The sequence below is a fragment of the Schistocerca americana genome, chromosome 8 (assembly GCF_021461395.2).
Source record: "Schistocerca americana isolate TAMUIC-IGC-003095 chromosome 8, iqSchAmer2.1, whole genome shotgun sequence".
In the NCBI taxonomy this organism is placed as follows: Eukaryota; Metazoa; Arthropoda; class Insecta; order Orthoptera; family Acrididae; genus Schistocerca; species Schistocerca americana.
The window spans coordinates 20,663,814-20,689,857 of NC_060126.1; the positions used below are offsets into that span (position 1 = coordinate 20,663,814).

General features: G+C 48.8%; 1 protein-coding gene across 1 annotated transcript in view; it reads right to left on the reverse strand.

The window, feature by feature from the left end:
- Positions 1-202: 202 nt before the first annotated feature.
- Positions 203-26,044, reverse strand: part of LOC124544899 (axoneme-associated protein mst101(2)-like) — a 123,515-nt gene continuing 97,673 nt past the window's right edge. Inside the window, exons 4-5 of the mRNA XM_047123631.1 lie at positions 16,676-17,548; positions 203-285 (exon numbers count right to left, since the gene is read on the reverse strand). Of these exons, the coding sequence (XP_046979587.1) occupies positions 203-285; positions 16,676-17,548 (956 nt within the window). The remainder of the gene's footprint in view (positions 286-16,675; positions 17,549-26,044) is intronic.

The window sequence follows — 26,044 nt, forward strand, 5'->3', positions numbered from 1 at the left end:
GTTATTTATTGTATTTAATTTGCAGTTGGTGGGCCGGAGTATTGTAAGTAAATACGCTCTGCCTCAAATAGTTACAGAAACGGGAGTAAAACTCAGGGACACACAGCTCTGATATCCCGGCCCACGGCAACGGCGTCTTAAGACGCACGTTATTAACCACTACCGACGTGTATTCTGTTTCACCTGGGCTTTCCTTCTTAAGCTATTCGATTTGTTTGTATACCATCCTATGTGGTGGTGGTGGTGGTGGTGGTGGTGGTGGTGGTGGTGGTGGTTGTTCGGACACTGAAGTGGTCAGACTTGAAAAAGAACTGTACTTCGGTTTCATCAGTTGGAGGCGGTAGAAGTACTCCTTCCATCTTCTGGCGGTTTTACACTCTATTTGCACCGATTTGCATTAGCTGTCATTCTTCGTGCTCCCCCCAGGGGGTCCACAACTCTTTTGTGGACACGTGCGTAGCGAGCACGGGACCCCGAGCTAATGTGGCCCTCCTTCCTTTTCCGGGCTGCATACCTTCCCTTCCCTTTCCGCATCCCTCCCCGTCCCCAATCTTCGCCCCCCCCCCCCTCACCTCTGTCTCTTTCCTTCCTTTCTCCCCCTCTGGGAGTATGGTTTGTGCCTACGTCCGGAGACGGACGCTCGAAACTGTTCCAAATTCCTTGTTCTTACACTTGCCAGTCCTCGTCCTTCCTCTGTCCTTCTCTTTTCCTTCCCTCTTCTCCTTGCCCTTTTCTCCGCTACGGCGTTTGAGACCCCTTCTTCTTTCCTTTCCCTTTCTCTTCTTTCCTCCCTGTGCGTGTCTGAAGGCCGACCCACGCACTTCCATGCGTAGCCGGTGACGGGGTAACGCGTAATTCCCCGCCCCGGGTAGACAGGTAGGACACGTACGTACCCCCTGGTAACGGCCAGGCCCAGGGAGGGGTGATTACCCGAGCTGATACCTTCCGAAAGTGCCGATTGGTCCCTCCGTCCGTTTGTCGGGAGGTGTGACCTGAGGTGTGAACAATCACCTAAGGCGGGTGTGCCCTCGGCGAGGGCCCCCACAAGGGAGGAGCGCGCCATCGGAGACGCCGGTAATCATGGGGGATTCTTCCGCAATGGTTTCCTCACCTTCCACTATGTCTGCTCACAAACGTAAGTTCACTGAGTCTCAGCCACAGACTGTTCTTCCATCGTTGCCACAGTTCCTTGTTGTTTCTCGGTCTGACGAAGGTCACGACTTTTCCACGGTCAACCCTTTCATTATACAGAAAGGTGTCGACGCAATTGCGGGTCCTGTAAAGTCTTGTTCCAGATTACGGAACGGCACCCTGTTGTTAGAAACACACAGTGCCCTCCAGGCTCAAAAATTGCTGCGTACTTCTCTGCTCCACACCTTCCCTGTCCGGGTGGAACCGCACCGTACCTTAAATTCCTCGCGTGGAGTCGTTTATACGCGCTCCCTCGATGGATTGTCTGACGAAGAAATTCAGCATTACCTGTCTGACCAGGGCGTCACAGCTGTTCATCGGGTTATGAAAAGGGTTGATTCGAACATCATTCCAACCCGCACTGTCTTCTTGACATTTGACAAAGTTCAACTCCCATCAAAAATCAAAGCAGGCTATGAGATAATTTCCGTTCGCCCTTATGTCCCAAACCCTACGCGTTGCTATCGATGTCAGCGCTTCAATCATACCAGCCAGTCCTGTTCCAATCCGGCCAAATGTGTTACTTGTGGCAAGGATGCCCATGAGGGTGCTTGTCCACCTCCATCCCCTCGCTGCATCAACTGTATGGGTGACCACGCTGCCTCCTCTCGAGATTGCCCTGTTTTTAAGGATGAAAAGCTCATCCAGGAAATAAGAGTGAAGGAAAAGGTGTCGACCTTTGCTGCTCGAAAGCTACTCGCCAGTCGACAGCCCACCGTGCCTCAGAAAGGTAAATACAGCGCTGTCCTTGCTTCTCCTCGACCAACAAAGGAGGCGGCCACGCAGACTTGCGACTTCACCTTTAGTACCACGGTCGTCAGATCGGCCAGCGCAAAGATCGCCCGTTCAACCTCACCCCTTTCGCCTGCCCACTCTATGGCTCACCCTTCATCGGGTTCTGTTAAATCTCGAGCCCAAAAGTCAGACGCCAAGTCTTCGAAAAAAGAGCATTCTCGTGAAGAGTTTTTACGTACCGCAACTTCACAACCATCGGTTCCTCCTTCATCTAAACATCATACTTCTAAGAAGGCTACGAAGAAACACAGTTCCTCTCCTTCTCCGCCAAGGCGTGTCCCATCTACAGCACCACCTGGCGGAAATCGCCCTCGGCCATCTTCTGTGTCGCCGAGGCGCACTGCTGGTGGCCGGTCAACTGGCCGATCGTTGGTGGCAGAAGCTGCTCCTGACCAACCTATGGATCAGGATCTTATGCCTTCGACTAATTGCCATTCCATGCTGTCGGTCGCAAGCTCTGAGCAGTCGTTGAGTTGACAGCACCCTTGGTCACGTTCCTCCATTTTCTGTTCACCCTATGTCCATTATCCACTGGAATATCCGCGGCATTCGCGCCAATCGGGATGAATTGTCGATCCTCTTACGATCCTACTCGCCGGTCATCTTCTGTCTTCAGGAAACAAAGCTGCGTCCCCGTGACCGCTTTGTTCTCCCTCATTTTCAGTCCATCCGATATGACCTCCCCTCTGTTGAAGGCACTCCAGCCCATGGAGGACTAATGATTCTGCTCCATGATACTCTCCATTATCACCCAATCCCCTTAAACACTTCCTTCCAAGCTGTCGCCGTCCGTCTTTCCCTTTCTGGATACACGTTCTCTCTTTGTACGGTATACATTCCATCGTCTACACCACTGGCACGAGCTGATCTCCTTCATCTTCTTGATCAGCTTCCACCCCCCTATTTGCTGGTTGGGGACTTCAATGCCCACCACCCGCTTTGGGGATCTCCACATCCTTGTCCACGTGGCTCACTATTGCTAGACGTCTTCCACCAAGCGGATCTAGTCTGCCTCAACACTGGGGTCCCCACATTTTTGTCTGCCTCCACGGCAAAATTATCTCATTTGGACCTTGCGGTCGGTACTGTTTCGCTAGCTCGGCGCCTCGAATGGTTCGCCCTTGATGATACACACTCGAGTGACCACTTTCCATGTGTTCTTCGACTGCAGCCTCAACTGCCATATATGCGCTCGCGACGCTGGAAGTTTGCCCAAGCCGATTGGACACTTTTTTCGTCTCTTGCGACATTCGATGACCGTCGCTTTCCCAGCGTCGACGATGAGGTAACACATTTTACCGACGTTATTCTCACAGCTGCAGAACGTTCAATACCACGCACCTCCGAATTGCCCCGGCGCCCTCCAGTTCCTTGGTGGAACGAGGCATGCCGTGACGCAATACGTGAGCGGCGACGTGCTCTTCGCATTTTCCGTCACCATCCAACTTTGGCCAACTGTATCCGATATAAGCAGCTCCGTGCGCGATGCCGTCGCGTCATCCGCGATAGCAAGAAGGCAAGCTGGAAATACTTTATTAGCTCATTTAACAACTTCACTCCCTCCTCGGACGTTTGGAGTCGGCTTCGACGGTTCTCAGGCGCGCCTAGTTTCTCCCCGGTCTCTGGGCTCACTGTCGCGCATGATACCTTAGTGGACCCCGTCGCAATTTCTAACTCATTGGGTCAGCACTTTGCTGAGATTTCGAGCTCTTCAAATTACCCGCCAGCGTTTCTCCCGAAGAAACGTGCAGCGGAAGTGCGACATCTTGCTTTCTCCTCTCACAATCGCGAAAGCTACAATACTGTTTTCTCCATGCGCGAACTCCAACATGCACTCTCTTCTTCTCGCTCCTCCGCCCCAGGACCGGATGGTATCCATGTCCAAATGTTGCTGCATTTATCAACCCATAGCCTGCGTTACCTCCTTCGCCTTTATAATCGAATTTGGACCGACAGTACCTTTCCCAGGCGATGGCGGGAAGCTATTGTCGTTCCCGTTCCGAAACCTGGAAAGGACAAACATCTCCCCTCTAGCTATCGCCCCATTTCTCTCACGAGTAGTGTCTGTAAGGTTTTGGAGCGTATGGTGAATTACCGTTTAGCTTGGTGGCTGGAGTCCCGCAGTCTTTTAACACCAGCCCAATGCGGATTCCGAAAGCATCGTTCTGCCGTTGACCATCTTGTTGCTCTCTCCACTTATATCATGAACAATTTTCTCCGGAAACGCCAAACGGTAGCAATATTTTTTGATCTGGAGAGAGCATACGATACCTGTTGGAGGACAGGCATTCTCCGCACACTGTTCTCTTGGGGCTTTCGAGGCCGGCTGCCCCTTTTTCTTCGCGAATTTATGGCAGAGCGCACATTTAGGGTGCGGGTGAACACTACTCTCTCCCGTACTTTCTCCCAAGAAAACGGGGTACCCCAGGGCTCTGTGCTGAGTGTTGTACTGTTTGCCATCGCCATTAATCCAATTATGGATTGTCTCCTTCCTGATGTCTCGGGCTCCCTCTTTGTGGACGATTTTGCGATCTACTACAGCTCTCAACGGACCAGCCTTCTTGAAAGACGTCTTCAAGGATGCCTCGATCGCCTCCACTCGTGGAGCATCGAAACCGGCTTCCGTTTCTCACCCAGTAAGACCGTTTGTGTAAATTTTTGGCGACGTAAGGAGTTTCTTCCGCCCTCCTTACATCTAGGTCCTGTCAACCTTCCGTTTTCCGACGTCGCTAAATTCTTGGGTCTTATGTTTGACAGAAAACTGTGCTGGTCCTCCCACGTTTCCTATCTTTCGGCTCGCTGTCTGCGTTCGCTTAACGCCCTCCGTGTCCTGAATGGTACCTCTTGGGGAGCGGACCGAGTGGTCCTTCTCCGCCTCTATCGCGCCTTAGTGCGCTCGAAATTGGATTATGGAAGCATAGTCTACTCCTCTGCTCGGCCGTCTATTCTTCGGCGTCTCGACTCTATCCACCACCGTGGATTACGTTTAGTATCTGGAGCTTTTTACACCAGCCCTGTGGAAAGCCTTTATGCTGAGACTGCTGAACCTCCGCTGTCCAATCGGCGGGCAGTCCTTCTGAGTCGTTATGCTAGCCATCTGTCTTCCATGCCTGCTAATCCAGCGCATGACCTTCTCTTCGACGCCTCCTTTGATGTCGGGTATGCAGGCCGCTCCTCCTCCCTACTACCCCCGGGAGTCCGCTTCCGTCAACTGCTCCATTCTCTTTCCTTCCGCTTTCCTAAAACCTTCTTGACAACTTGGGGTACAGCACCGCCTTGGCTCCGTCCCCGGATCAACTTGCTTAGAGACCTATGTCAATTTCCCAAGGATGGTACCCCTACACTTGTTTACCGTCGGGCATTTGCTGCTCTATGTGCACAAATGACGGAAGCCACATTTATTTACACCGATGGCTCGAAAACATCGTTAGGTGTAGGGAGTGCCTATATTGTTGGCGACACCCCAAATAACTTTCGGCTTCCCGACCAGTGTTCGGTTTATACTGCGGAGCTTTACGCTGTTCTCCAGGCTGTCCACTACATCCGCCGCCATCAGCGGATACAGTACGTAATCTGCTCAGATTCTCTCAGCTCTCTCCTAAGTCTCCAAGCTCTTTACCCTGTGCACCCTCTGGTCCACCGGATTCAGGACTGTCTGCGCTTGCTCCACCTGGGGGGCGTCTCGGTGGCGTTCCTCTGGCTCCCGGGACACGCTGGTATCTGTGGAAACGAGGCGGCCGATATAGCGGCCAAGGCTGCAGTCTCTCTTCCTCGGCCAGCTATTCAGTCTCTTCCGTTTACCGATCTACGGAGCGTTCTATGTCGCCAAGCTGCTCATTTATGGCATGCGCATTGGTCAACACTTCCCCACAATAAATTGCGGGAAGTGAAAGCCCTTCCTTGCGCTTGGACCTCTTCCTCCCGAACGCGTCGTCGGGAGGAGGTAATTTTAGCCCGACTCCGGATAGGGCACTGTCTTTTTAGTCATCGACATCTTTTAAGCGGTGATCCTCCCCCACTCTGTCCCCACTGCTCTCAGCTGTGGACGGTCAGACACCTTTTAATTGAATGCCCCTATTTTAATCCGTTACGCTCCCGTCTACAGCTATCGCCTGATCTACCGTCGATTTTAGCAGATGACACGCGCTCAGCTGACCGCGTTCTACAGTTTATTAGTGACAGTGAAATGACGTCAGTCATTTGAAGTTTTTTTTGGGGGGACAACCAACCCCTTTCGATAGTGGATTATTAAGCATTCCTTCTGCCTTTAGTTACTCAAATTTTATGATTTTGTTCCCATTGCTGCTGATTTTAAATTTCGTTTTTTTCCTGTTTTCTATGTCACGGGCTGGGCGCTAATGACCATAGAAGTTTTGCGCCCTAAAACAAAAAAAAAAAAAAAAAAAAAAAAAAAAAAAAAAAAAAAAAAAAAATTCTTCGTGCTGGTAGTAAAACTGAATCTTAGCAACAACACAGAACACGTTCGGCAACTTTGACATAGTTACTTCCTGGATGGCGCGTAGGTATGCTACTAAATTAGATTTCACGTGCCGTATCATTGAAAAATTTTCACGATTTTCAATACATGGCTTCGAAGCCAGGAAGGTCATTCCACGTGGAAATTGGAACTAATCTCGCCTTTCACATTGCAGTTCACCTGTTCTAGCCACCACTACGGCAATACGTTAGACTAATACAGTGCGTCTTAAGTAACTCAGGATAATGTCATCACCTAAAAAACAAAGTCGTCCTCAGCAAGACGAACTGCGAGGCAACAGCCGTTAACGATGACGTGACAGAACGACGAGCCAAATCGAAAATCAGTAAGGATATCTTAAGGAAACGTCCACATAAGATATTTCATTCCTACTTCTAGTACCTCACAGTGCAAGGGCACAACAGGTAAAGCCTCATTCTGCTTCTGTCGACATCACTTTGGATGTCCTTGTAACATTCAGTGTATTTCAGATTCCATGAAATACTGCAATATCGGTTCATCTTATCCTAATAATAGCACAATGGAGTGTTACATTAGCATTCCTTCGTTGATTTTTACGTACGTACGTCTTACACACACACCAACCAACAAACCGCGATTTACATTGTTGGGCTAAGCTTTTATTACATTTTACGGTATTTTCTTCACGGCAATGTAGAATTATTTCGCGATTAAAATGGGAACGAAACATCACACGGACTGGCAGTTGGAGAAAGTTCTAGCAGAAATGGAGAGGTATGAAGTTGAAGATGAAGCTAAAGGTTGATTATTCCACCCAATGAAGATAAAATATCTGATAACGGAAACATTGCAGAAAGTTCTGAAAGATAACTGTTGTAAAAAATGTAACATTTTTGGTTCATACTTGCTGGTTAGAACTTTTGTTGTTGTTAAATCGGACCTTGTACAATATTATGTCTGCACGCTCGTCGTCGAATATCTGGAGTCCACGAATCCTAAGTACTCGGTTCGCTAGATCAAACGTGCAAACAAGTTGTATTTGAGTTCCATTACAAAAAGGAAAGAGAAAATACTTCAATTTGTCGACCACACAGATGTCGCAAGCGAAGGGTGACATATGAAATAAATCCTGAGTAGACACAATCCTAAATCGCTGCTATAGAAGTGCCTAACCTCCGAGCTGCTATTCAACTGGGCCGCCACCGCCACCGCTCTGTCCTTCCCAGGTAGGGCCGCTGCTGCCACGTTGTCCAGGCCAGCGTGCGACTGGCTGACGCCCTCTCGCAGCCATCTCTAGCCTACCCTTCCCCACCTGCGCTGCGGCGCTTGACTTAACGCCGGAACAGTTATTGACTTGTCAAGAAGCTTATTGAAGGAGAACAGTAGGACAAAGTAGAGTGGTGCATTAGGCCTATCCACAATGAGACGTGAACTAAAGCATACCCTGTGGTTGATACGAAAAATATGGTGCAACAAAGTGAATGAGTTCAACAGATCTTTCGCAAAGAGAACGAGGCTCTGGTGGTGAAATTGTGGGATAACAAAACAGTACGTGTGGCCAAAATTTATAGATTACCATAGCTTTGAGATTTTCTGAAATATACTCACAGGCAAAGAAAAAGAAAACACCTACTAGAATGCCACATCTCTTTGAAGAATAAAATGCCGATTGGACAGAATGCCGATTGGACAGAATGCCGATTGGACAGAATGCCGATTGGACAGAATGCCGATTGGACAGAATGCCGATTGGACAGAATGCCGATTGGACAGAATGCCGATTGGACAGAATGCCGATTGGACAGAATGCCGATTGGACATTTCGTAGGGCGATAAGATACATTCTGCTGGCCATAATTTGTTGATGATTAATACCTGCATGGTAAACACACAGTGCACATACCAAATCTTTAATCTAAATGAAAAGCTCTCACTGAATAACAGTGCTGTAGCACATCCCGAAGAAAACATGAACACAGATATGCAGAGAACTACAAGGAAAAAAATAGATGAGGGTGGGTGAGCACAGATACAAAACTACAGGCAGGGGCTCACTTTACCTGCAGAGTAAAACACAAAGATATGCATACTGCAGAAAAGGAAAACTGTATATCCGCTATGATCGTGTACATGGCAAGTGTTTCGTTCTATTTCAAACTGAATACACATTTACTAACATTACGTTTTTATTTTATTCGCGATGTTTCTTGTAGATTAGTGCTTTGGCAATAATCTCGTGCATTTTGATAGCTAATTAGGAGAACTTCCCGAAAATGGGACGCCGTACAGCTTCGTCTTGTTTCAGAACAGCTTTTCTGTAACTGGAGATACCAATTACATGTAAAACAATAGAACAAATTAACGTTTTGGCATAATGGATTAATGTTCGAGCACGCAAAATCCAATACATAACTCGAACATAAATACTAGAACTTGAAATAAGTGTCAGTTGACACGCACACCCACACCCACAGCCACTAGCCTGACGGTCGGTGCCTGGAGCACGGTCGGCAGCGGGTGTTGGGCGGCAAACTGCCTGACCCTGACGCAGCCACTACCTGCTGTTCCTGGAGGTTTCTCCCTAAACTGTGCTGTTACTGGTGGTTAGGCAGTGAAGCGAATTATCTTTGAGATTCCATCAGACGTAACTACCACAGACAAAAATACGATTTACAAAACAAAACAGCGAGCAGTCTCGATCTCGCGACTTCGTATCTACATTACGCGACGTTTGTCTCTACACCATGAATACATAGACCCCCCCTGTAACGTCTGGCGAAGAATGATAGCACTTTCTCCAATCACTTCAGCATCCCGACGGTGCATACGGCCGCATTTACAGCTGTGAGGTGCGGTCGGTTACACTGGGCCCCCTCAGTGAAAGACTGAGACTGTCTCTGGCTTTGGGTCGGACTGTACAGTTAAATGTTCAAAACCCGTTCCATCTTGGACGGGAATGTGTCACTACGTAAGAATTGTAATAACTTAAATGACATTCAAATGTAATCGCATTTATACAAAATTTCCAATTTCTCTTTATTACTGTGGCCATAAATAGAAAAGGTCTTTTGCTAACTTACATCAATCACGTCCTGTCACACTCCCCTAAATGTACATATCCTGATACTTCCATTCCAGGCAAATGATCTCGAGACTAGCGAAATTGTGGCGATTTAGAAACGGGAGAAGATAAACCATCAGAAACACACCTACCTACATACATACTGATATTTTCCAACACAGGCACTCCTAGTAACAACAGAATATTGAAAATATTTCCATTATTATCTGGAAATTGGAGGGCGCCTATATACGTTACCCACTCTTTCCGGTACCCGTACACCGACGATACAAGAATAGATGACAGGGATCACGTGCAGGTGGGCTGCGAGCTGCGACGTCGCCATAAACCCTCCGCCACGCCGCACTGCATTCAAGCTTTCATGTTACAGTGTTATAAGTAAGCTGTATAATACACTATTTTCTCCCACGGTCGGTGAGTTGCTGTTGTCAAGCATGCGAGCGACGTAAACTTGCCTCGCTATCTTGGAGGGCACTACCTTTTCTCTCTCTCTCTCTCTCTCTCTCTCTCTCTCTCTCTCTCTCTCTCTCTCTCTCTGTGTGTGTGTGTGTGTGTGTGTGTGTGTGTGTGTGTGTGTGTGTGTGTGTGTGTGTGTTTGGGTTTGGGGTGGAGGGGAGGGAAGGAAACGAGAAAATCTGTGTTGCCATTTTAAACTACAATTATATAATTAGGTTTTCTTTGCTCGTCTACAATGCTAAAGCTGTCCTAATTCTTCCGTTTTTGTCGCAAACCATTATTTTTCACTTACGAACTTCCTCTGAAAATCCCTCAGCATACCCTGTAGTCCGTAACTCTGTACTGCCACCGTTCACTAACAGAAATTCACACTCGCGGAAGTACCCTTGTGTGCTGTGATTTAATTGCGTTAACGAGAGAAAACGACGGCAGGTCTGGGCTGCTGAGCGCTGCTCGGGACCACTCGGGTGCCAGCCGTGCAGCTCACTGCTGGGAATACACCTCGTGTTCCCTGGCGTGCAGTCTGGTATCCGTGCAGACACGTTACCGACAGCGAAATATTCATATCCTCCAAGACGTTTTGGCAACTTTGTCTTTTTTAAGAATTCTCAAGAATCCGAGGAAATATCAGCACCTATTTTGTTTCCAGGTGTACCCATCATTTTCTTTCCATTCACAAGTGAAACCTGAGTCTCATTCACACATTTCGTTAAAATAATCTCTTCTACTCCTACTCAGAAGACTGTAGCAACAATGTTAACAATAGAGTCGCTGAAGGATATCGAATAGCAACTTGCATTTTTCTAGAAGACATGTGAACGGACGTAAATGAATAAAGTTCAGTTGTGTACTAAATGTTGATGCTTCTGCAGTTCGTTCAGAATTTCCTGCCTGAATGTGTTTCGTAGAGTTACAAGGATTATACTGACCTCACAGATTTCAAAGGCGCAGCCCCCATACGCGATACACCTCAGGCCAGTGCATGTCTTTACCACAAGGCGCAGTCATGCAAGCGCGACATGACACATGCGTTCAACCATACTCAATTACCTGGCGTGACTGACACCTCACAGAGTGGTCACTCGCCATCTAAAACGTTCTTAAATCAAATTGCTTTGTAAAAGAAAAGAGCCAAGTCGACCTCTCGGGAATTGTATAGTGTCCCAGAAGTAGTTAACGCTCGCTTTCTAAATGTCTCGGCTTGTATGCACGGAAATTCTTGCCCTAACAGAACCTGTTTACGAAAATAGCGCGGAATATAGTCTTCCTCGCACACCTAACGTGTTACCGTTCCTGCTCTCTACATACGCAAATGTTCTCACCGCTATGTAGAGGCGGCTATATCCCAGCACAAGCGATGTGAATCAATCTAGCATTCTGGTTGGCTCTTACCGAATTAACCCACGGAATTACAGATGCCGCCTGTATCGAAGCACCATTCACCTTTTCTTTCCGGGGCTTTCAGCGGTTATTTTACACAGAGCGCTAAAATTGCATGGACAGTTAAACCTGCAAAGTGCCATACATGTCGTCAAATATGCAGAGTGTCTTACTCACCTACACTGCTCTCCCAAATGCTCCATCACACCTTACAAAGCCAGCGTCGGAGCGCCGCCGACAGCCTGTGGGTCACGTCTCTCCATCTAAACAGCCATCCACTTGCCTCGCCTCACCTCCCCGACCAGGCTGCTGACGTGGACACCCTACACCTGCTCTCCAGCGATTGTCTAGTCGGCTCTTGAGTAGCCCAGCTCACTTTGTTCCCCTGCACCTCCAGCGGGGCACCTAAACTGTGTCTTTCCCAGCCAGTGAACCCTACCTCATTCACACTTTGCGGCGAATTGCTCATTCCGTTAACAATACACCGCTCCCGAACGTTAAACAGTCACACAGATAAAAGCCTGCGTACAGTCGTGAAAACAGACAAAGAATGCTTTCTTTATGATGAACTAAACATAGGTGTGAGGTGCAGGGAGGGGGATTTAGAACAAAGATAATTCCAGGCACAGTCATACAGAAGACAAAAATGCATTCAATTTCAGTTATCCGACATGTCTGTAGACGTCCCAATTATACAGTGGTAGATGACTGGCAGCATCCATCCATTCATCCATTCCTTGATCATATGCTTTCACAGAACTTGGGCTACTTATATTGCATCCACGATGTTCTAACCATTATGTACAAGCATCTGTCTCCCGACACACATCGTATCTCGTATGACTCTGTAGAGCACAATAATTTTATTTTTACACAGATAGCCATATTGCATGAACAGTTAAATCCAATAAAGGTTTCATAGGTATAGTCAAAGAGACTCTTACTCATCTACAGAGCTCTCCAACCAAGGGCAGGAGCTTGAATATTAAAGACTTAAACAGACATCCAACGCGTACTGTATCCATGTAGTAAACACAGAATTCCGTTCCTCTACCGCACAAAATCAACCCTTTTACATCAACAGACAGTATCGTATATACTCCTCTAAGCACCAGGGCATCCACGCCCGACAGGTGCGCACAGCACGTCAGAACTGTCCTAAAAATTCGTGATTGCTACACCTCTGCCACAAACGTGTTAGTCTTTCTGATCCGAACCTGCTTCCTTTTCTACAGACATCCAGACGCCAGGATTACAAGAACACACGTTTTCGCCATAACATTACACCACTTTGGCGGTACTTCTCAATATCGAGCACTAGACGGCATCCAACCGATCCCTAGCACAACATAATTCCCAAGATTTAGAATATAAATTGTTCGTATAGAAACACCGAACTTTAGCGAGGTGCAGCGTGCTGTAAACCACGGAGTAACTAGAACCAAATAGAGGAAACGAATATGTCCCCTCTCGAATACCGATGTCGATCATGTAACAGAATCCAAATCACGCCTATAATTTACAAGTCAACGAAAGTCTTTCCCATGTCTAGAGAACAAGCAAACGTGTCCCATACACAACAATCGGTCTTCCCTCAACTAAATAAAGGCACCAAATGTGCAGAAGCAGTCAACTGAACAATTTACATGGGAGGGAATAACAGTCAAACGCAAACGCACATCCGTACGTAATCTTCCCAAATTTCCACTTGATCACGAAAGCCGCCCAACACGTATTAAGTATCGGTTCGCTATTTGGTCGTCTAGACGAGGGCAAAGTTAACTCTGATAAACTCCAACAGGGCTCTGCATTCGGATGGCTGGTGCAGTATTATATGATGCAGCTCTGTCTTGATCCCTCAATCGATTCAAAGGATTCTCTCCCTCCACTGGCTCTTCGCCACCAGTTCTCCTGCCTCCTCAGTGTTTCTCAGGGTTCAGAAGTGATTTGTACTGATAGCTTCGTAGTTGCTGGTCGCACTGGTTTTGCTTACACCTATGCACGATCCACGGAACTTCGTTCCTTCCCAGACGGCTATAGTGTTTTTACTGTGGAATCGGTAGCCATCTTGCACACACTGGACCATATCCACTCCTGCTCAGGATTATCCTTCACTATCTGTAGTGACTCATTGAGTGGTTTGCACGCTATCCGCCAGTGCTTCCCTCGCCACCCATTGGTTATTGCTATCCAGGAGTCCCTTTCTCTCCTCAATCATCGTGGATGCTCGGTGGTATTTTAGACCCCAGGCCATGATGGGATTCCTGACAATGAACTTGCCGATGGACTGGGTAAATTAGCAACTACCAGGCCACCTCTTGCTTTTGCTATTCCGGGAATAGACCTTTGCTCGGCATTACGTAGTTACATTTTGGGCCTTTGGGATGCAGAATGGAGCACTCTTGCTTCGCTGAACAAGCTCAGGGCAATTAAGGACTCTAAAACGCCATGGAGGTCCTCCTCACAGGAATCTCTTAAGGCCTCTGTAGTCCTGTCATCCTCTGCTGGCTATGCAATGGCCATACTACTTTGAATCAGTTACCTCCTCCGTCATGAGGACCCCCCCCCCCTCCCTCTGTCTTTGGGGATCGATGTTGACTGTGGATCACATCTTAATGGACTGCCCCAACTTAACCACCCTATGGCAGACTTGTAGCTTTCCAGACTCGCTACTGCTGGTGTTGGCTAACAATGCCTCAGCGACAGATCTCATTTAAAGTTTTATTCGTGATGGGATTTCACTTCATTTAAGGAGGGGACCCTCCACCTCTTCAGTGAGAGGACGGGATGGCAGGCTACCTTACTCCCCCCCCCCCCTTTTCCCTGACTGGATTGGCTTCAACTAGGCTTGGTGGTTCACCCTGGCCCTCTGCCTTCCCACTCCTTTTGTTAAGGGGTGTGTTAGTCTTGAGCGCCTATCTTGTCTCCCGTGATTCTTCCTTCTCGCCCCTGTCATTAGTCACTGTTTCCCTCACATCATCTTCCACCATTTTCCTTCCTTCCTTCCTTCCTTCCTTCCTTCCTTTTCTCATTTTATGGACGTTGTCTTTGCCTCTCCTGATGTGGAATTTTATCGGTTTTAGTTAATCTAAGGTCGGAGGGACTGATGACCGTGCAGTTTGGTCCCTTCTACAACCAACCAGATGTTAAAGAAAAAAATTCCAATCCCAACAACTAGTGCATGTTACACTCACAAGCGCTCTTGGTTCTACAGGTGCCCGCAAGTATCCATGTTAAAACCTATAACTGCTTTACTAATCGAGGTACGACATTACCTTGAATGAGGTGGCGTTTTCCGGACAAATACCATGATGGTGATAATAGAAATGTGTGTGCATTAAGTCAACGATGCAATCTCGCGATAAAATCACTGAGGTTTGAAAGTGATTCGGCTGAGGAACGTGGTATGCACACGGTATTTGCGACTCCATTAAACCGCACCCAGCTAGATAATTAATTAATTAATTAGTTTTGACAACACACCCTGTCTCGAGACCATGTCAGAGGTTTCGCAATACATCCGCTGAGTTATAGGTGAAGACAGACAGTAGTGTGTATTTTCCTTCTGATTACCTCAATCAGGACATCATCTATCTTCTAAGATCTCAATCGTTACGCTACATGTCAGAAATTACGTCCATTCACACACACACTTGCATACGCTCACACCCACATGTCGATCATATATTTCCCGAACCTAGCTTCTACAGTAGAATTCCAACATGGTTTTAATGACCCCCCCTACACGTTGTGAAACTGATCCCACTTCTGCAGCTTCGCGCGTGTGATGGGTCCAATTTCAGTCTGAACTGAGCAAATGTCGTAGAAAGACATATCCACCACCTTCAGCAACCTCTGTAGAAATAGAACGACACGAATTAGTGTAACTGGACTGTTTTAACAATTCGCTGGAAATGCACGCAATTTTGTACGTCCCCAAACTAGATACAAGTAGGCTACTACAGATCCACGTCCATTCAAATCAGGCAGCTCATCAGATGAAAATTAGGAACTGCAAAAGCTCATACGAATTAGAAGTCACAAAGGCACCGATTTGGGCGCAATGACACCCTCCCTCTGGTCCTGTTTAGTTGTCTCAGACACTGTAGTTGTACAAAAGCTTGTTAGAAAACAAATATTTCGTTTTTCTGCCATAAGTTCCATGTTTGTCTCATGTTCTAAATTAACATTAGGACACCTCTCGCAGAAAACTAGACATCGCGTGGTGTAAATAATTTTATTACTGCAACTACCGTAACACGCCACACATCTTATTTTAACTAAAAACCCACTTAAAACATAACGAAAGTAGAAGACTTTTACGGCATAGGCGTAGGTCTCCAAACTGATGTCCAAAAGCGAATGACGACCTATACATTTAGACTCGTCCCTCACACAGACGTAATAGCTGACGACTATGCGACCCCCTTTCGACTCAGTGATCAAGTACATGAGTGCAATATGAGGAATGTTTCCCTGCTGGGAACCCACAGAAGTTGCCGTCCATCCACGAAACATTTTCCCTCCAACTCAAACAACCCATATCAGTCAATCATTATCTGCTAATGAATGCAGGGATGGGATGGAAGAGACACCATCTATGTACTCTAAAATTGTTTGCGCTATCACGATTCATGTTTATTATTACTCTAACTTCAACACCAGCGAATCATGTGACAGCAAGTTTCCTCAGTTTCTGTATCGTAGCTAAACCACCCCTTCTCTACATTGCGAGTACCATTGCGAACATGGATAGATGACTATTCAGTACAAACATTCACAGTTAATTCTCGAACACTTAAATCATCAAATTATACCAAACAGTGCTCTACATATTTCTAAGACCTCGAGCATAGTCCTTAATTTACGATCCATCTCCCTGCGTAAGGGAGTCACAAAGCATTCTCCCCATCTGTAAAAGACCATCCTCACACATTCATTGACCAAAAAGACCACTACACTCCAAGTCTCATGAAAGAATAGATCTTTCAGAGTCCTAACCCACCACCTGCGGGTCCGGGGATTAGAATAGGCCCGAGGTATTCCTGCCTGTCGTAAGAGGCGACTAAAAGGAGTCCCACCCCTCCAGGAAGTCGTTAGCGCCTGCGTCCGGACACGGACGGTTCCACGACCTCTATTTGCGGTCATTTTGCTTTTTCACTTCTCGTTTCTTCCTTCCTTCGGTTGGTTCCTTCCTTCCTTCGGTTGGTTCCTTCCTTCCTTCGGTTGGTTCCTTCCTTCCTTCGGTTGGTTCCTTTCTTTGCTCTTTTCCACCTCACTGTCTTCCTTACTCTTTCCCTTGTCTTCCTTACTCTTTCCCTTGTCTTCCTTACTCTTTCCCTTGTCTTCCTTACTCTTTCCCTTGTCTTCCTTACTCTTTCCCTTGTCTTCCTTACTCTTTCCCTCGTCTTCCTTACTCTTTCCCTCGTCTTCCTTACTCTTTCCCTCGTCTTCCTTACTCTTTCCCTCGTCTTCCTTACTCTTTCCCTCGTCTTCCTTACTCTTTCCCTCGTCTTCCTTACTCTTTCCCTCGTCTTCCTTACTCTTTCCCTCGTCTTCCTTACTCTTTCCCTCGTCTTCCTTACTCTTTCCCTCGTCTTCCTTACTCTTTCCCTCGTCTTCCTTACTCTTTCCCTCGTCTTCCTTACTCTTTCCCTCGTCTTCCTTACTCTTTCCCTCGTCTTCCTTACTCTTTCCCTCGTCTTCCTTACTCTTTCCCTCGTCTTCCTTACTCTTTCCCTCGTCTTCCTTACTCTTTCCCTCGTCTTCCTTACTCTTTCCCTCGTCTTCCTTACTCTTTCCCTCGTCTTCCTTACTCTTTCCCTCGTCTTCCTTACTCTTTCCCTCGTCTTCCTTACTCTTTCCCTCGTCTTCCTTACTCTTTCCCTCGTCTTCCTTACTCTTTCCCTCGTCTTCCTTACTCTTTCCCTCGTCTTCCTTACTCTTTCCCTCGTCTTCCTTACTCTTTCCCTCGTCTTCCTTACTCTTTCCCTCGTCTTCCTTACTCTTTCCCTCGTCTTCCTTACTCTTTCCCTCGTCTTCCTTACTCTTTCCCTCGTCTTCCTTACTCTTTCCCTCGTCTTCCTTACTCTTTCCCTCGTCTTCCTTACTCTTTCCCTCGTCTTCCTTACTCTTTCCCTCGTCTTCCTTACTCTTTCCCTCGTCTTCCTTACTCTTTCCCTCGTCTTCTCCTCATTGCCTTCTCCTCATTGCCTTCTCCTCATTGCCTTCTCCTCATTGCCTTCTCCTCATTGCCTTCTCCTCATTGCCTTCTCCTCATTGCCTTCTCCTCATTGCCTTCTCCTCATTGCCTTCTCCTCATTGCCTTCTCCTCATTGCCTTCTCCTCATTGCCTTCTCCTCATTGCCTTCTCCTCATTGCCTTCTCCTCATTGCCTTCTCCTCGGCGTTTGAGACAGTCTGTCCTCTCTCTCCCTCTCTCTCTTCTTTTTCTCTCCTTCGTTCCTCCCTGTGCGCGCCTGAAGGCCGACCCACACGTTCGCATGCGTAGCCAGTGACGGGGTAACGCGTAATTCCCCGCCCTGGGTAGACATGTAAGGCACGCACGTACCCCCTGGTAAAGGCCAGGCCCAGGGAGGGGTGATTGCCTGAGCTGATACCTTCTGACCATGCCGATTGGTCCCTCCGTCTGTTTCTCGGGAGGTGTGACATGAGGTGTAAACATTCACCTAAGGCGGGAGTGCCCTCTGAGAGGGTCCCCACAAGGAAGGAGCGTGCCATCGGAGACGCTGGCAATCGTGGGGGATTCCTCTGCAATGGATTTCACTCCATCTGTCTCGACTTCTGCCCAAAAACGGAAACGTTACCAGCCACCTGTGACAAAAGTACTACCGCCTGCCCCACAATTCCTCGTCGTTTCTCGATCTGAGGACGGAAAGGATTTTTCCTCTGTCAACCCTTTCGTTATCCAGAAGGGTGTAGATGCCATAGCCGGATCTGTCAAATCTTGTACCAGGTTGCGTAACGGTACCTTATTACTAGAAACTGAGAGCGCCTTTCAGGCACAAAAACTGCTTCGGGCCAAACTCCTGTACACGTTCCCTGTGCGGGTGGAGGCTCACTGAACTTTGAATTCGTCTCGTGGCGTGGTCTATACTAGCTCCCTCGACGGATTGACTCACGAGGAGATTCAATCATTCCTCGCTGAGCAGGGTGTGACGGCTGTCCATAGGGTCATGAAAAAGGTCAACAATGACCTTGTACCGACCCGGACACTTTTCTTGACCTTCGATAGTGTTAAGCTGCCATCGCGCATCAAGGCGAGCTACGAGGTTATTTCTGTTCGCCCCTATGTCCCGACACCTACGCGCTGCTACCAGTGTCAGCGTTTCAATCACACTCGACAGTCTTGTTCCAATGCTGCTAAATGTGTCACTTGTGGCAGGGATGCCCATGAGGGTGACTGTCCACCTCCGTCTCCTCGTTGTGAACTGTCAGGGTGACAATGCCGCATCCTCCCGCGACTGTCCTGTCTATAAGGAAGAACGCTGTATCCAAGAAATTCGGGTCAAAGAGAAAGTGTCCACCTCGGCTGCTCGCAAGCTATTGGCTAGTACGAAGCCCACGCTGCTCCCAGCGGGGAAATACAGTACTGTCCTCGCCTCTCCTCGGACTACCCGGGAGGTGGCAACCCAGACATGCGATCTGACCTTCAGCACCACGGTCGTCCGTTCGGCCATTGCTAAGATCGCCCGGTCGACGTCTCCTCTTCCTCCCGTCACACCTCAGACACAAGCACCTCCATCAGCTTCTGCCAAGACGAAGACCCAGAAGTCAGATGCATGGGCCTTCAAGAAGGAACCGTCCTGTGCAGACTTCCTACGTACCTCGACCTACCAGCCTTCGACCGGTACTTCCACCAAACGTCCTTCCAAGAAGGCTCATAGGAAGCACAGTTCTCCTTCTCCGCCACGGCGCATTTCTTCTCCTGCGCCACCCAGCGGTTGCCGCCTCAGGCCGTCATCCGTTTCGCCTGGCCGTACCGCTGGTAGCCGAACATCTGGCCGTTCACCGGCGGAGGAAGCTCCCCCTCCCGGCCATCTTCCCACGATGGCCGATGAACCTATAGACCCAATGGACGACGACTGTCCGCCTACTGATAGCGGCAGCAGTGCTCGCTCGAAGCCAGGCCCTCAGCGGCCTTCGAGGTGACCCCTTCTTTCATCTTCCTTTTCTTCTCACGATGGCACTTATTCACTGGAATATTCGCAGCATTCGCTCCAACCGAGAGGACTTGAAGTTGCTGCTCCGCTTGCACCGTCCGCTCGTCGTAGCCCTCCAGGAAACGAAGCTACGCCCATGCGATCAAATTGCCTTGGCACACGACACCTCTGTGCGTTTTGACGTACCCCCTGTGGTAGGTATCCCAGCTCATGGAGGGGTTATGTTGCTGGTCCAGGATGATATTTACTACGATCCCATCACGTTGCACACCGGCCTGCAGGCAGTTGCCATTCGCATTACTCTCCCCACTTTTACATTTTCCATTTGTACCGTTTACACTCCATCGTAATCTGCCGTTACCAGGGCAGACATGATGCAACTTACTGCTCAGCTACCTGCACCATTTTTGTTAACTGGAGACTTCAATGCCCACCATCCCCTTTGGGGCTCTCCAGCATCCTGCCCGAGGGGCTCCCTGTTAGCAGACCTTTTCAACCAGCTCTATCTTGTCTGCCTCAATACTGGCGTCCCTACTTTTCTTTCGGACACATCTCACACCTATTCCCATTTAGACCTCTCTATATGTACGACCCAACTTTCACGCCGGTTTGAGTGGTATGCACTTTCTGATACATATTCGAGCGACCACTTCCTGTGTCCTGCAGCATACTCCCTCCCCGTGCTCCTCTGGTTGGACAATCTCCAAGGCAGACTGGGGGCTCTTCTCTTCCAGGGCGACCTTTCAGGATCAAACCTTAACAAGCTGCGATCGTCAGGTCGCACACCTCACGGAAGTCATTCTCGCTGCTGCTGAATATTCCATCCCTCACCCTACTTCTTCTCCACGTCGTGTACCGGTCCCCTGGTGGCCTGCAGCATGTAGAGACGCTTTACGTGCTCGTCGATGTGCTTTACGCACCTTTAAACGCCACCCTACAGTGGCGAATTGTATCAATTATAAACGATTACGTGCTCAGTGTCGTCGTATTATCAACGAAAGCAAGAAAGCCAGCTGGGCTGCTTTCACAAGCACCTTCAACAGTTTTACTCCTTCTTCTGTTGTCTGGGGTAGCCTGCGCCGGCTATCTGGCACTAAGGTCCACTCACCAGTTTCTGGCTTGAAGGTCGCGAATGACGTCCTTGTGGCCCCTGAGGATGTCTCCAATTCCTTCGGCCGCTTTTTCGCCGCGGTTTCGAGCTCCGCTCATTACAACCCTGCCTTCCTCCCCCGCAAACAGGCAGAGGAGGCTAGGCCACCTAACTTCCGCTCCTCGAATCGTGAAAGTTATAATGCCCCATTCACCATGCGGGAACTCGAAAACGCACTTGGCCGATCACGGTCCTCCGCTCCAGGGCCAGATTCTATTCATATTCAGATGCTGAAGAACCTTTCTCCTGCGGGTAAAGGTTTTCTTCTTCGTACTTACAATCGCATCTGGATTGAGGGACATGTTCCCGCATGCTGGCGCGAGTCTATTGTTGTCCCGATTCCTAAGCCGGGGAAGGACAAGCACTTGCCTTCCAGTTATCGACCCATCTCGCTTACCAGCTGTGTCTGTAAAGTGATGGAGCGAATGGTTAACTCTCGATTGGTTTGGCTGCTCGAGTCTCGACGCCTACTTACCAATGTACAATGTGGATTTCGTAGGCGCCGCTCTGCTGTTAACAATCTGGTTACCTTGTCGACCTTCATTATGAATAACTTCTTGCGGAAGCGCCCGACCGCGGCTGTGTTCTTTGATTTGGAGAAGGCTTACGACACCTGTTGGAGGGTGGGCATTCTCCGCACCATGCATACATGGGGCCTTCGCGGTCGCCTCCCTCTTTTTATTCGTTCCTTTTTACTGGATCGACAGTTTCGGGTACGTGTGGGATCTGTCCTGTCCGACACCTTTCGCCAGGAGAATGGGGTGCCACAGGGCTCAGTTTTGAGCGTCGCTCTCTTCGCCATCGCGATCAATCCAATAATGGATTGCCTCCCAGCTGATGTATCAGGCTCCCTTTTAGTGGACGATTTTACCATCTATTGCAGCGCGCAGTGTATACGTGTCCTGGAGCACTGCCTTCAGCGTTCTCTTGACTGTCTTTACTCCTGGAGTGTCGCCAATGGCTTCCGTTTTTCTGCCGAGAAGACGGTCTGTATTAACTTCTGGCGCTACAAAGAGTTTCTCCCACCGTCCTTACGACTCGGTCCCGTTGCTCTCCCAATCGTGGAGACAAAATTTTTAGGTCTTACATTTGACAGGAAACTTAGCTGGTCTCCACATGTCATATTTGGCTGCCCGTTGTACACGTTCTTCAAATGTCCTCCGTGTTCTCAGTGGTATGTCGTGGGGAGCAGATCGAACCGTCCTGCTTCGTCTATATCGGTCGATCGTCCGCTCCAAGCTGGATTATGGGAGCTTCGTATACTCCTCTGCACGGCCATCCATCTTACGCCGCCTCAACTCCATACAACATCGGGGTTTACGATTTGCGATCGGAGCATTTTATACCAGTCCCGTAGAGTGTCTTCATGCTGACGCTGGCGAATTGCCACTCACCTACCGGCGCGATATACTGCTTTGTCGGTATGCCTGTCGGCTACTGTCAATGCCCGACCACCCGTCTTATCGTTCCTTTTTTGACGACTCTCTCGACCGTCAATACGGGTTGTATGTCTCTGTCCTGCTACCCCCTGGAGTTCGCTTTCGTCGCCTCCTTCAACACCTTAATTTTTCACTCCCTGCAACCTTTCGAGTGGGCGAGAGCCACACGCCACCTTGGCTCCAGGCTTAGGTCCGCGTTCACCTTGACCTCAGCTCTCTCCCAAAAGAGGTTACCCCCGGTTTGGTCTACCACTCCCGTTTTGTTGAACTTCGTTCAAAGTTCATCAATATGACCTTCATTTATACAGATGGCTCAAAGACCAATGACGGGGTCGGGTGTTCTTTTATTGTCGGGGCACAAAGTTTCAAATACCGGCTCCATGGCCATTGTTCGGTCTTCACAGCTGAGCTCTTTGCCCTCTACCAGGCTGTTCTTTACATCTGCCGCCACCGACATTCTGCTTATGTCATCTGCTCCGATTCCCTGAGCGCCATCCAGAGCCTCGGTGATCCGTATCCGGTTCACCCTTTCGTGCACCGGATCCAACGCTCTATTCAGCAGCTGGTGGACGTCGGTTCTCCGGTTAGCTTTATGTGGGTCCCTGGCCATGTCGGTATCCCTGGGAATGAAGCTGCAGATGGCGCGGCCAAGGCTGCGGTCCTCCAGCCTCGGACAGCTTCTTGTTGTGTCCCTTCGTCAGATTGTAGCAGGGTCATTTGTCGGCGCATTTTATCGCTGTGGCATGCCGATTGGGCTGCACTTACAGACAACAGGCTTCGGGCCTTGAAACCTCTTCCCGCGGCTTGGACGTCCTCCTCCCGCCCTTCTCGGCGGGAGGAGGTCGTTTTGGCCCGGTTACGCATTGGACACAGCCATCGCCATCTGCTGACGGCTGCGCCGGCGCCGTTCTGCCCATGTGGGCAATTGCTGACGGTCCGCCACATTTTACTGTCCTGTCCGGATTTTAACACACAGCGTCTCGATCTTAACCTGCCATGTACTTTAGATGCCATTTTAGCGGATGACCCACGAGCAGCTGCTCGTGTTCTTCGTTTTATCAATTTGACAAACTTCGCTAAGGACATTTGATGATGCTGTTTTTTAATCCTATGCCTGTCAGTCTGTCTTTTATCGTGTTTTCCCTTTTAGTTGTTGTTTTAAACTTGTGCCTCGCGGTGCATTCTTAACGTAGTCAGGGCGCTAATGACCATTGAAGTTGTGCGCCCTAAAACCACAAAAAAAGTCCTAACCCATCAAAGTACACGAGATTTCTGGAGATGTGACCATGTCGAAGAGTTTGTTACTATACATCGACAAGGAGTGCGTGCTAGATTTCAAAGTGTAGTATTGTAATATCATACAGTTAAGAAGAACAAGAATCGACTTATTTTTATACACGATAGAGATCGAAACGAATTCAGTTGGACACGAGTTAACCTAAATCACCGAAGCTATCAACTCTAAATTATTGTTCTAGAGTCCAGGATCTGTACCTGGAAGGTATTGGTGAGAGCGCGCACACACACACACACACACACACACACACACACACACACACACACACACTCGTAACACTACAACGTTCTGTACTTAGAAACGGGCTTAGTGTTAGACCAGAAAGGTATTCGATCTATCATACATACTTCTTCAGTTTCTCTATGCCAAATTATCTGATTGAATCGTAAAATGAAAAACTAGTTCCATGAAACATCTACTTTGCATCCTACGAGCACAATATAGCTTTGCGGAGACGTATAGACTCCACTGTCCACATCCAATGACAGTTCAGAAATTATACCACGCCTGCATCAGGCCTATATAAAATGATAGTTGGTAGCGGGGGATACATCCTACAAGGAAAGAGATAAACGCATAGCAGCAGCGTCCGACATGTGAAAATTACAAATCATTCCACCACTAACTCCTTAAACACAACATACACTCCTGGAAATTGAAATAAGAACACCGTGAATTCATTGTCCCAGGAAGGGGAAACTTTATTGACACATTCCTGGGGTCAGATACATCACATGATCACACTGACAGAACCACAGGCACATAGACACAAGCAACAGAGCATGCACAATGTCGGCACTAGTACAGTGTATATCCACCTTTGGCAGCAATGCAGGCTGCTATTCTCCCATGGAGACGATCGTAGAGATGCTGGATGTAGTCCTGTGGAACGGCTTGCCATGCCATTTCCACCTGGCGCCTCAGTTGGACCAGCGTTCGTGCTGGACGTGCAGACCGCGTGAGACGACGCTTCATCCAGTCCCAAACATGCTCAATGGGGGACAGATCCGGAGATCTTGCTGGCCAGGGTAGTTGACTTACACCTTCTAGAGCACGTTGGGTGGCACGGGATACATGCGGACGTGCATTGTCCTGTTGGAACAGCAAGTTCCCTTGCCGGTCTAGGAATGGTAGAGCGATGGGTTCGATGACTGTTTGGATGTACCGTGCACTATTCAGTGTCCCCTCGACGATCACCAGTGGTGTACAGCCAGTGTAGGAGATCGCTCCCCACACAATGATGCCGGGTGTTGGCCCTGTGTGCCTCGGTCGTGTGCAGTCCTGATTGTGGCGCTCACCTGCACGGCGCCAAACACGCATACGACCATCATTGGCACCAAGGCAGAAGCGACTCTCATCGCTGAAGACGACACGTCTCCATTCGTCCCTCCATTCACGCCTGTCGCGACACCACTGGAGGCGGGCTGCACGATGTTGGGGCGTGAGCGGAAGACGGCCTAACAGTGTGCGGGACCGTAGCCCAGCTTCATGGAGACGGTTGCGAATGGTCCTCGCCGATACCCCAGGAGCAACAGTGTCCCTAATTTGCTGGGACGTGGCGGTGCGGTCCCCTACGGCACTGCGTAGGATCCTACGGTCTTGGCGTGCATCCGTGCGTCGCTGCGGTCCGGTCCCAGGTCGACGGGCACGTGCACCTTCCGGCGACCACTGGCGACAACATCGATGTACTGTGGAGACCTCACGCCCCAACGTGTTGAGCAATTCGGCGGTACGTCCACCCGGCCTCCCGCATGCCCACTATACGCCCTCGCTCAAAGTCCGTCAGCTGCACATACGGTTCACGTCCACGCTGTCGCGGCATGCTGCCAGTGTTAAAGACTGCGATGGAGCTCCGTATGCCACGGCAAACTGGCTGACACTGACGGCGGCGGTGCACAAATGCTGCGCAGCTAGCGCCATTCGACGGCCAACACCGCGGTTCCTGGCGTGTCCGCTGTGCCGTGCGTGTGATCATTGCTTGTACAGCCCTCTCGCAGTGTCCGGAGCAAGTATGGTGGGTCTGACACACCGGTGTCAATGTGTTCTTTTTTTCATTTCCAGGAGTGTATGTCGCGCAAATGTGTACAAGAGGATTGTAGCGCACCACAAGCTCATACCGCTATCTTAGTTGTGATGCTGAAGTCTCGAATTGACACCCATGTGAAAGGCGCGATCGTAAAAATCAAAGCTCGTTTAGGGAGAGTGTCAAGTTTCTTCACACATAAGATGGAAGTCCTCTGGTGACCGGCAGGTTTAATGTTAACGATCGCAAGTAGACCGTGGTTTAAAACCCATAAGTAACTCATAGCTGTATGTGAGTAGAATGCAGGCTATTTAACGTGACTGATGCATCCGGACAGAACACTGAAGGAAAATAGACTTCCAACTTATCCTTCTCCAGAATGAATCTGTCACGCATTCAATCGTACCTCCTTAAAACTCCATCTCAATCGATCACCCGGTCCACTCTGTTATCGTTTAACGCAGATGGAAGTAAGTTTAGAAATAAATCATTCTGTCATCCGAAAAAAATCATCAAATACAGTAGCCAAGTCACGTGTATCACTGGTACCTCAATAGACATATAGTATAATGCTGCCTCAATGTGATAAA